Source organism: Rutilus rutilus (genome assembly GCF_951802725.1).
Source record: "Rutilus rutilus genome assembly, chromosome: 19".
Lineage (NCBI taxonomy): Eukaryota > Metazoa > Chordata > Actinopteri > Cypriniformes > Leuciscidae > Rutilus > Rutilus rutilus.
The window spans coordinates 6,627,104-6,639,447 of record NC_140232.1 but is presented as its reverse complement, the minus strand read 5'-3'; the positions used below and the strand labels follow the sequence as shown (position 1 = coordinate 6,639,447).

Sequence of the window (12,344 nt, the reverse complement as noted above, 5' to 3'; positions counted from 1 at the left end):
TATACTCTGCAAACACAGAAAAGTGTAATTATAAAAACAGTGAAAAGTCGCAGTGCTGTTGGGTTGTATATATGGGTTGGAACGCCACTCAGCCAATCAAATTCAAGGACCAGAACTTGCCACCGTGGCAATGAGCCAATCAATCGCCCCATTACTACAGCCATCAGTGTCTTCTCCAGCTCTAGATGATGTCATAATAGCTGTAAAACGGTGTTGACGTCCTGTAAAATCTGTTCATTATTTTCACAGACACTTTTGCTGGTAACAAGACGCTTGGGTTTTCTAGTAAATGCTTTAAGCTGTCATGTGCCATCAGAGGGGTCATCGCAACACGGCTGATCTCCAGTTTCCTGTTTTTTTTTCTCAGATATCAATGAGGCTAATGCACCTCTACCGCCGCTATATCATTCAACATGCCACTGACTCTTTAAGCCAAATATTCTGTCTTGACAGTCTCTATCTTTTACTTACTGATGAATAACTCTGTTGTAGAAGTGCAGTTGGCAATCTAAGAGTATAGAAGGAAGATGATGTCATGGTTAATGTGATTTACCCACGTAAGACAAGTTCCTGGATCACTTAGTTGGTCATGGAGCAACCGGCTTTGGGCTGGAATTACTGGCTTCAACAATATTTTTTACAATATCAGGCAGGGTTACGGATGGATCTACTTGGTCATGTGTTTTTAATTATGGAATAGCTACCCATTCATTTATATAATAACAAGTCAAAATGGCCACTAAGACATATTTAACATGAATAGCAATCAAACTCAGAATTTGTGCAGGAGGTGCTCTAAGGCCCTGTATACACGTGGTATTAAGATGCATTTTGGTCAGTCGGATCACAAGTGGGCGACGCTAAATACAGGTGTAAATGGTTTCTAAAACGTTTTGAGCTTGTCCACTTTCGACCACTTCCAGAGGTAGTCGAAAACACATTCAACAGGATTGCTTTCATAGTGTAAACACTCATGCGGTCGAAAGCATTCGAACAGCCACAAAATATCGTCTTCTCTCCTCCTACTGACCTAATGCATTCATTACAGGAATAGCTCTAGCCAGACGGGATTTAAACTTTGTCGGCTGAAGATCCAAGTTTGGTTTGAAGACGAAAAACTTACCAAGCACAATGTTCTCTCAGTAATCCTGATTTCTAACACACACTAACACACACAGTCAGAGCAGAAATGAAAGCTGCTGCTCTCCGTATGTTTTTCGTCGTCTCCAGTCGCGTTCATATGTAGAATGCATGAGCTTATTTTCTCCATTAGATCAAAAGATCTGAAAAACCCATACATTTACCCGCCCATAGACCCTCCCCTCGAAGAAATCAGGACAGAAGTGGTTGAAAGTGGACAGAAGAGACGGATTAAAGCATAATACCGGGTGCAAACTGGGCCTAAGATGCATACAAAATGTTTCTTTCTGTCTCTTTCTTCTGCAGAACACTTTTTTTTTATGAGCTATCGCTCTAGGACAATGCAAACATTTGAAGGGACTTTATGTCTGTTCCTCATTTACATTTCCTTCATATTAAATATGGTATCTGACACCTGAGGAACATGGCTTTGTTTCTGGAAATGTTTCTGTCTTCTGTTCATCCTACTGTTGTGCACTGTTACTGTTATGCAACTTAAAATTTAGATGTTCAAGTAGATGCTCCAAAATCAACATCCTGTTGTTCCTGGAACAACATTCCTGTCAACCCTTTATGTGCACTGATTTTATGGATGGGATTCGGGTTAAGATTGGTGGATGTCTTGTTTTTGTACAAAGACAGCCAAACCACTGATCTTAAGACAAGACACTACTGGAAAAAAATTACCCTTATGATGCATTATAAATGCAGGCTTTATCTGTTGTTATAATGCATTGTACTCTTAAAAGTTATAACCACAAATTGGCAAGTATGATAATGTATTGTACCTGTTGTTATGATTATTTGTAAGATGACAGAACGTATTATAAGGTTGTTTATAAGACGTTTTTCATGTATTATAATGCATTAAGAATACCCGTATAATGCATTATAAACAGGGGTGCACATAACTGGTGCGCATGTGTGGTAAAAATATACGACATTTACTAACTGGAGTTGGATTTTTCTCCATCTCTGGTAATATAGCAATCATGATGATAAGTGTGTTCATTAATTATAAGGGGTGCAACGGAACACAGTTGATCCATGATCCGTACGGATCAAGTCCCACGGTTCGGCACGCATGTGATCTGTGGATTAACTGATAAGTGTAACCATCATAGAGTGAAAGTTTATCATTTGGACGTGTTTTGTCTTGCCAATTTACACGTTCGAACGATTTTAAATGCGGAAGAAGAGGTGAAAATCGGGATTTGCGTGCTGTTATGTGTGCGCACAGCCTCACTCATTCGAAGCGCGCAGAGAGAGAGAGCGGCACGTTTCAGACAGCGCTCAAACACCAAATTGATTCATCTTTCGCGTTTACTTGCGCTTGAACTGACGCATGCACACAAAATTATGTCAAACTACCCGTCTCGACAAGTATTCTCTTGGTTATGTCATAAGTGAACAGTTGAGAAAGAAACAGGATGTATGCCAGTGTATATGGTCCGTGCATTCAGCCTTAAAGTGACAGCAGCCTAATATTCCTGCTGTTGTCTGTGTCATTAATGGTTAATAAAAAAATCAAAAAACATCATCATCATCTACAATGTTGGAGAGAAAAGAAGATAACGAGGAGAGCAGTCAGGAGGGAAGTGATGACGACAGCTTGTAGGATAAGTCTTCCGCGTATAGTGTGAGTACCAAGCAGCATCTCCAGTTGCTCCCTTGAGATCCAGACCAAAAAAAGTTATGTGCACCCCTGATTATAAATACAGGCTTCATAGAAAGTGTTACCAAATATTTTTTAAATAAACTTAAAACTAATGTATAGTAGTTATATTGCTATATTGATACACAGGTTTCACAATAAATAAAAGCATGGAAGAAAATTATAGTCTCAATAAAAAAAAAAAGAATCTAAAACTAAACGGGCCCTTTTGCTTTTTCCCCAACTTTCTTTAGTGTGTAATGTTGCTGTTTGAGCATGAAACATGTCTGCAAAGTTCCAAAGAACAAAGTCACTCCAGCGGGAGTTATTCTCTATGTCAGTGTCGCTGTTTCCGAACTCCCTGAAACGCTTCCATTGAAGTCTTGAGTTTTCTTCCGGTAATGAACACGTCACAATATTCCTTTATTTAAATAATTCCTGCCTAAGTCAAGTCAAGTCATCTTCATTTATATAGCGCTTTTAACAACGTAGATTGTTTCAAAGCAGCTTTACAGAGATAAACGTATAATTTAAGGTAACAGAGAATGTTTTGGCTTTATAGCGGTTCTTTAGTAAAGTTATTTTCCAGCTAAAGTTAGTTTTGATTGATTTGCTTCCGTCGCAAAGATCATTTGTTATTAAATTAGGGGCCGTTAAGACGACACCATTCTCTCTACACAGACTTTAAACGCGAACCTGTGATAAACGCTGATGGCGTTCACATGCGCATTAAGAATTGGTTCTATAGTTATGTGCGTTTGAATATATGTGAGCAGGTTTGTAATTCCCTACAAACCAAGCCTAAACAAAGTACTGGTCTTTCCTTATAAATTTTGATACAGAATTTTATTTTGTCACTTCGGGGTAGGTACGCAAAATGAATTTTCCCGACAACGCTTTATCTGTAGAGTGGGAAAGGGATCCTCCATAGGGAGAGACTAGTTGGCACTTCAGCACTGCGTTGACATCGGGTCCAGGCGAAGGTCCTTCGTCAGATCTGGATACGGCCAGGCTGCGGGAAAACCTCGGGATAAACAAAGACACTAAAATTAGCGTAGATGCCATTCTTCTTATGATGTATCGAGTACATCAGGATTTATGGGAAGTGTTCCCGGTTCCAGCTGACCTAATCTATGCAGCCTAACATTGAATTATAAAAGTCTATAATGTATTATGTGAATGCTAGGTCAAAGAGATGTGTCTTTAATCTGGCTTTGAACTGACAGAGTGTGTCTGCTTCCCGGACAATGTTAGGAAGGCTGTTCCAAAGTTTTGGTGCTAAATAGGAAAAGGATCTACCGCCAGCAGTCGATTTTGATATTCTAGGTATTATAAACTGGCCGGAATTTTGAGATCGCAATAGACGTGAAGGACTATAATGTGTTAAGAGCTCACTCATGTACTGCAGAGCTAAACCATTTAGTGCTTTGTAAGTAATCAGCAATATTTAAAAATGTATACGATGTTTAATAGGGAGCCAATGCAGTTTTGACAGAACCGGGCTAATATGGTCATACTTCCTGGGTCTGGTAAGAACTCGAGCTGCTGCGTTTTGAACCAGCTGTAGTTTGTTTATTAAGCGTGCAGGGCAACCACCCACAAGAGCATTACAATAATCTAGCCTTGATGTCATGAACGCATGGACTAATTGTTCCGCATTTGTCAATGAGAGCATATGGTGTAATTTAGATATATTTATAAGATGGAAAAATGCGGTTTTACAGATACTAGACACATGACTTTCAAATGAAAGATTGGTATCAAAGAGCACACCCAGGTTTCTAACCGACGACAAAGACTTAAGGCATATCAAGAATAAAGGGGCGGGCCTGGTGGAGTTGAGTTAGTAGTGTGTTGAAACTCATGGTTATGGTAAGTGGCGTGACATTTCCCATACACGCTCGAAGCTCTTGACTAATCCACAACACACTGGTCCAACTGACCAATCAGAGCACATTGCACTTTTCGGAAGGAGGGGCTTCATAGAGACAGGAACTGCATTTCCCAAAAGCATCATAAGCCTATGAGTAGATCGTAAAACCATTGGCACCAATGGTCTCTGCGATCAACTTAACTTACGATACTTTTGGGAAACAAAGACCAGAACGTTACTGACAGACTGGGAAGAAAGGTGCTGCAATAATGTAAAATATGTTAAAATAATGAGTTTTTGAACATTCAAGCATGAAAAGCTATTCTAGTAGACCCCAAAAACAAAATCAAGACTTTGTAAAAGGGCATAATAGGTCAACTTTAAAACTGTATTTCCAGCTAAAATGCTTTTTTGCAAAGTATCTTTTCCTGGGAATAGGTCATGATAGATGTATTGCAAAATATTGTAAACCTCATGGAAATGGAACAATTACACCCTTGATGGCAATTCTGTTGAAACATTTTGTTTTTTTTGGCTCTTGAAGATGTTTACATGTGCACTATTCATTTCTTTTAGTTGGTTCCTTGTGTTTTATTCCAATTTCAACAGAAAACTGATTTCAGACACTGATTGAGTATCATGACTGGCTGAACACTGTGATTTTGGGGGTCTTGTCTGTAGTATTTATTAATCTTGGAATTAGTTATGTTCCCCTTTTGCTTTAATGACAGCAGAATTTGAGCTGCATGAACTTTTATACAAGTTTGTATAAAACCTGGTGATCTTGTTCTCCAGCATGATTTGAGAATGATTCAAACATCATTGTGTGATTCAATTGAATCAAGAACATCTGACGGTCAAAAAAAAAAAAAAAAAGAGTTAGCATGATATCAATGTCTCAAATTTCTTGATTAGTGACCGAGACATAACAGAATTTTAAATATTTTATATTCAGTCTATGTCAATGAATAAATAAAATCCAGAAGTTTTCCAGCATAATTTGAGAATGATTCAAAGAGCATCTTGTGCTTCAGTTAAATCAAGAACATCTGACCATCGAGTCACAGGATGTCAGTGTCCCAAATTTAATTAGTGACCAAGAAATAGTGCAGAATTTTAAATGTTTCATATTCATTTTACATTTTAAAGTTTATATGAAAGTTCATAATCCTGCCTTTCTGTTTATTTCCAGCTTTTAATGAAAAAACAAGCCCCACATTTTCATTGTGGTCTCAGAGTTTTGGATCCTACTATACATAAAAATCTCCTGTCAGACAGGAAGCCCCCCACTGTTTTTTTCCTCCATGTATTACATTTTTCCTTTCTGGTTCTGCCAAAACGTTTGACTTTAAACTGGAACAGTGTCAATCTTTTCAAATGGGCTTGCTGTCCCTGAGAGACCTTGCAGTGATGTTTTTTAGTTAATCATTTCTGATGTTTTTATGTATCATTTTTTTGTTTAATTTTGTTGGAACATTCGATCAAGCGATTGTTTAATGTGGCACAGAATATTAAACTTCCTTTGCAAAAGTGTATGGTGGCAAAAAAAATTATAATCCTGATGCCAATAAAAATGACATTTTAATTGCAGTACTCTTGCCAGGAAAGAAATGTTTTGGTTCTGAGTGCAAATCTTTGTCTTTGACACAGGTCCTTCCTCAGTCATCAGTAATGACGATGACTCTGCCAGCCCTCTTCATCATGTGTCCAATGGCTCTAACACACCCTCGTCCTCTGACATGAACGCGGACGCCGTCATCATCGGCATGACCAAGATTCCCGTCATAGAGAACCCGCAGTACTTCCGCAGCACCAGCAGTCTTCTCAAATCTGATACCTGTGAGTACCTGTGTCTGTCTGTCTTTGTTTTTTCATTTGTGTCTTGCCAACCTATGAAACAATGTTAGCCCAATGACTACAAAAAATTAACATTATGAATAATCTGTCAAGATTTTTTTTGCAGTGAGACCATTTCAAATAAGTAGATCCCCCCCAACATTAATATATTGTTTTAAACTTTATTTCGATGGTCCACTTTAGACATTCTACTAAATATAAGTAACTTTGCAACTAGATGTCAACTAACTCTCATTATTGATTATTATTCCCTTAGAGTATTAGTAGACTGTTAGGTTAGGTTAATGTTCGGGTTAGTACAATAAGTTGACATGTAGTTGTTAAGTTACTTATAGTCAGTAGAATGTCTTTTGGGGAGCATCAAAATAAACTTTAATACTACTAATAGTAGTATACTACTAATACTACTAGTGTACTAATACTCTAATGGTGTTTAAACATAATGTCATATTAAAAGGGAAGTGTACTGTGGAGTAAATTAAAGGCAATAAATAATTGACTATTTAAATAATATACTTAAAGGGTTAGTTCACCCAGATATTAAAATTCTGTCATTAATTACTCACCCTCATGTCGTTCCAAACCCGTTAGACTTTTGTTCATCTTCAAAAGTTTAGTCCAATTTTTCTGAAGAGACTTGATCGCTTTATATGATGAAGAGATTTAATTTAGTCTTTTATTCACATATAAACACTGATCAGCGAACATAAACAGAAGCTTAACCGCTGACGAGTGAGAACGAACCTCATTGGTTCTTGCTGAAGCTCAAACGTGCTGCGTAACACGAGAATGAACCTCATTGGTTCTTGCAGAAGCTCAAACGTACTGCGTAATGAACCTCATTGGTTCTTGCAGAAGCTCAAACGTGCTGCGTAACACGAGAATGAACCTCATTGGTTCTTGCAGAAGCTCAAACGTGCTGCGTAACACGAGAATGAACGCCATTGGTTCTTGCAGAAGCTCAAACGTACTGCGTAACACGAGAATGAACCTCATTGGTTCTTGCAGAAGCTCAAACGTGCTGTGTAACACGAGAATGAACCTCATTGGTTCTTGCAGAAGCTCAAACGTGCTGCGTAACATGAGAATGAACGCCATTGGTTCTTGCAGAAGCTCAAACGTACTGCGTAACACGAGAATGAACCTCATTGGTTCTTGCAGAAGCTCAAACGTGCTGCGTAACACGAGAATTAACCTCATTGGTTCTTGCAGAAGCTCAAATGTGCTGCGTAACACGAGAATGAACCTCATTGGTTCTTGCAGAAGCTCAAATGTGCTGCGTAACACGAGAATGAACGTCATTGGTTCTCGCACGTCAAGCGAACATGCTTGAGCTTCCGTTTACCGCAACTGATGTGAGAGTTGATTAATGTTTGTATGTGAATAAAAGCCTAAATTAAATCTGTTCATCATATAAAGGGATCGTGTCTCTTCAGAAAATTTGGACTAAACCGCTCAATACATTTGGATTAGTTTAACAAATCTCTTAATCTCTTTATGAATATTTTGAACGTCAAAGTATAGTAGCACAGCTGTCAATGGAGGGACAGAAAACTCCCAGATTTAATCAAAAAGATCTTAGTTTGTGTTCCAAAGATGAACGAAAGTCAAGAAAAGTTTGGAACGACGTGAGGGTGAGTAATTAATGACAGAATTAAACATTTTGGGTGAACTATCCATTTCATTTTTTTTTTACATTCTGGTAATGAGAATACGGGTGGAAATGTGCTTAATTGTCTTAATGGCCCTACAGTAGGCAAAATATAATTCTTGTTTATTTCTTTTGAATTAGGGGGAACATACTCAAACATTTATTTGGCAGGTTTATTTGACTGTGCATCTGCATACACAATCACACAGCATCTTAAATATTTATTTTATAACCCTCATCACTTGCCTTTCTCATTTTTTACGTTCTCTGTGTCCTTTCCTTCCCACTCTGGTTACTTTTAATATAGGGTTATGGTGTACAGTGAGTTACTGTAGATCGATGCAGCCTCATCATCTAGCTCTCGCTAATGTAATCGGCTGACTGGCTAGTTTTTCTTCAAAAGCATTTCTTAATCACATTAAGGATAAATCTCTAAGAGTGCAGTGTCTGTTCAGAATCTTCTCTCTCTCTCTCTCTCTCTTTATCTCTCTCTCCTCCAGCACACTAAACGGCTGATTAATCTCGTCTTATCTCTGCACTGTCCTCACTCTCTTAAGGGACATCTGGGATAAGAAACGTCTCTTTTCCACCAAATCTGAAATAATCTCTAGTACACCTTTTATTAAATTATGTCCAATGTCCGGAATTGCATGTGTCTGATTATAAATAACGCTCTTGGAAACCCATTATTTAATAATAATTATTTAAAAAAACTTAGCCATTGGGATGTCTATAGAACACACACACACAAAAAATAGATATTTTGAAGAATGTTTCAGCTGTTTTTGTCCGTACGATGAAAGTCAATGGGGTCCAAGCACAAAAAGGACATACTCCGGCAGTTTAATCCAAGTCTTCAGAACCATTGCGATCTCTTTGTAAATAAAAAATGGTGACACATCAATAACATCAAAGTTTGACATGTCAGCATATTTGATTTGAGCTCTGTTTTGTTGATCAATGATTTGATTTGATCAGAGAGTGAATAACCACGTAAATTTCAAGTGAATGATGACAGTATTTTCATTGTTTAATTTGTGGAGTCTCCACCAAGATGAGTTAAACCAGGTGTGTTTGATTAAGGAGACACGCCATTTAAGTCTACCATGCTTTAAATAGCAACCTCTAAACAATATAATTTTGCCCTAGGTTCTCACAAGAATAACCTACTCAGTCCCTTCCTATCAGGCTTGTCACTCATCTGAAATTGCTCAACTTACCATGAATGAAGCACTAACATTGGTCAGGGTGTCTATACTTAACAGATCACTTCCATCCAGTTGCATAGTAGCCATAATGCTGACAACACCAATCCTACATACTCATCACGTCCAGATTCCAAACAAAAGAGTTAGCTTCTTCAATAGTTGACCTTGATATTGATTAGCTTCGGATAATAGACTATAGTATAGACAATAATAGACTATAAAGAGGTATACTTTATGCATATTAGTTTCTTACTAACTCAAGCATATTCAAGGATCTGCCTAGCTGACATTATGGTACTAGTCTTATTATTACTGTGTTATTACCATTTATTACACATTCCGGTTCAGTCTCATGAGTTTGGTTCATTTCAGGATTTATGTCATATCTATTTTAAAAAAGTGTCTTTGTTTGTATGTTATGTTTGAAAAGGTCTGATTTATTGTCTTTCTTGAATTACTTGTTCTCAATCCTTCGATCTTCGCGGACTTCTTTGAATAAAGAAGCACTTAGATCCTTTAACTCTCATTCTCTAAGATTTACATTACAGAACATCTGACCATCAAGCTATATTTTGTGAACTCTGCCAGGTGGGTTTATCCATTTTGGATTACTCGTCCTGTTTTTATGAAATATCCAGTCCTCTGAACTGTCTTAAAGGTAGAGTAGGCAATTTCAGAGAGGCTAGCATTAGCAAGCTAGCTTTGAAAGCATAAGATACCACCGTCCCTTCAGAGTCTCCAAAGCCACGCGTCCTTCAAAACACATGAACGCGCACAGCAGAGTCTGCAAAGCTTCACGAGAGACGGTGTTAAACTACCTCATGTCTCAAAGCTCATAACATTACAATAATAATGAACATAAACAACTTAAAGAGCTCTGACCTGTACCACCTGACTGCTGCAGATTCATTTCGGTGTTGATAGTGTTGACATAGAAACGCATAAATCTGAGTCTGAGGACGTGAGCTGGTCCAGGTAGAACGTCACGGGTTGCCATCTCGTAGTTAACAATTGACATGGAGTGAATGCAGCCTAAGCTTGTTGTTTTGGTTCAGGAGAAACTATAAAAGGAGGGTGACTGTCTGTACACAACTCTGCACAGCCTTACTGAACGCGCTCATGATGTGTGATGTCTGCGTGAACAGGTGCGTGGAGGTATGGAAATACATATGTTGACAGATCATCGCATTTTGTATCATCCATCCCAGAATGACATGTACCTAAAGACCTTGTTAATGTTTCCTGTTTGAGAGAATGTTCCTGATTCTCCTGTTACTGAGACTATCACTTAGTTTCATATTTAGTTCCTTAAGTTTCCTGAGGAGTCATCAGCTTTTGAGTCTTCATCCTGTGAGCCACAATCTTGATCCCCAAGGTCACAGCCCAAGTTCACCATGTTTGGCTCCAATCCCATTATACTATTTTGGGATTGAAGGTTACAGAGTTAAAGGTCAGTGCAAAAAGGCAAAATGTAACATAAATGTGTGATTGTGTTGTTCTTTCGACAGTTGTTCAGCACATTAAGAGGCACAACATTGTACTGAAGAGGGAACTTGGAGAAGGAGCGTTTGGGAAAGTGTTCCTGGCCGAATGCTACAACCTGTCCGCAGAACAGGAGAAGATCTTGGTGGCTGTCAAGGTCGGCCGTTTAATTTAGCTTTGATGTTAGCTTATTGATCACTATACGTTCAGTATACTCATTGTATTTGTACACATTCTGTGTTTGTAGACATTGAAAGAGGCCAGCGAGAACGCCAGGAAGGACTTCCATCGTGAGGCCGAGTTGTTGACCAATCTGCAGCACGAGCACATCGTCACGTTTTACGGAGTGTGTGTGGAGAGCGATCCGCTTATTATGGTGTTCGAGTACATGAAGCATGGCGACCTCAACAAGTTCCTCAGGTACAGCTTCCTGATAGTGTCTGCGCGTTCGCATTGGAATCCAATAGTGCTTAGTCACATCTTTTCTTTAATTGCTTTGTCCTTGTAAGCCAATAATTACAGATCATTTTTCATGTAGCTATTGAAAATCTGTCACTAATACACAGTAAACCATAGGACTTTCATTGCTGCTTTTTAAAGCTAGTTAAGAAAGTGTTCTAGTTGGTAAACAAATCCAAATGATCTATCAGGATGCTGATGGACAATTATATAATGTTTTAGTTTAAAACGAATTGTGGTCTGGTTGTGGTTGACACGTTCTCTGTCCGGCCCAGGGCTCATGGTCCTGATGCAGTTCTGATGGCTGACGGACAGATACTTCAGCAGGCAGAGCTCACTCAGTCTCAGATGCTTCATATTGCACAGCAGATCGCCGCAGGCATGGTGTATCTGGCTTCCCAGCACTTTGTTCACAGAGACCTGGCCACACGAAACTGCCTAGTCGGGGAGAATCTCCTGGTGAAGATTGGAGACTTTGGAATGTCCCGAGATGTCTACAGTACAGATTACTATCGGGTAAGATTTGCTTTACAGTTTGTCTGTGCTTTTTCAAATTAATTATAAATAGACATTTTTATTAACATTATTAATAGTAATATTACATAATTATGTTTGTAACGAGGTTAGATGTTGTGGGAAGAAGGAGGCAGGAACTGGTGAACATTTAACAGACTTTAAGAATAAAATAAATAAACACATACAAAACGAAAGCCCTCACGGACGACTGCTGTCACATATAATAAAACAAAACATCAAAGAAAATAGTCCAGGCCTGGCCTCTCTCATCCTTCACTGTCATCGCTCCTCCTCCGTGAGAGATACGAGACAAGTGCGTCGAGCAGGTGTCGCTCAACCGCAATTACGCCACCGGCCTCGCGTCGTTCTCTCACGGCCCTCTGCCTCGTCCTGCTCGCCACAGTGTTACTGGTATATTATAAGTAAATAAAGCAATAAGCCCCGCAAAGCCGTGTTTTACAGTGAATTTAGAACAGCTAAGGGGCGTTGTCACTGTCAGCTAAA

The 12,344-nt window shown here is 38.8% G+C and overlaps 1 protein-coding gene across 1 annotated transcript in view; it reads left to right on the top strand.

The window, feature by feature from the left end:
• The window catches only part of ntrk2a (neurotrophic tyrosine kinase, receptor, type 2a), a 50,576-nt gene that overhangs the window by 30,377 nt on the left and 7,855 nt on the right, over positions 1-12,344 (top strand). The window contains exons 12-15 of the mRNA XM_084390120.1: positions 6,318-6,506; positions 10,892-11,022; positions 11,113-11,285; positions 11,600-11,840. Coding sequence (XP_084246246.1) covers positions 6,318-6,506; positions 10,892-11,022; positions 11,113-11,285; positions 11,600-11,840 — 734 coding nt within the window. The remainder of the gene's footprint in view (positions 1-6,317; positions 6,507-10,891; positions 11,023-11,112; positions 11,286-11,599; positions 11,841-12,344) is intronic.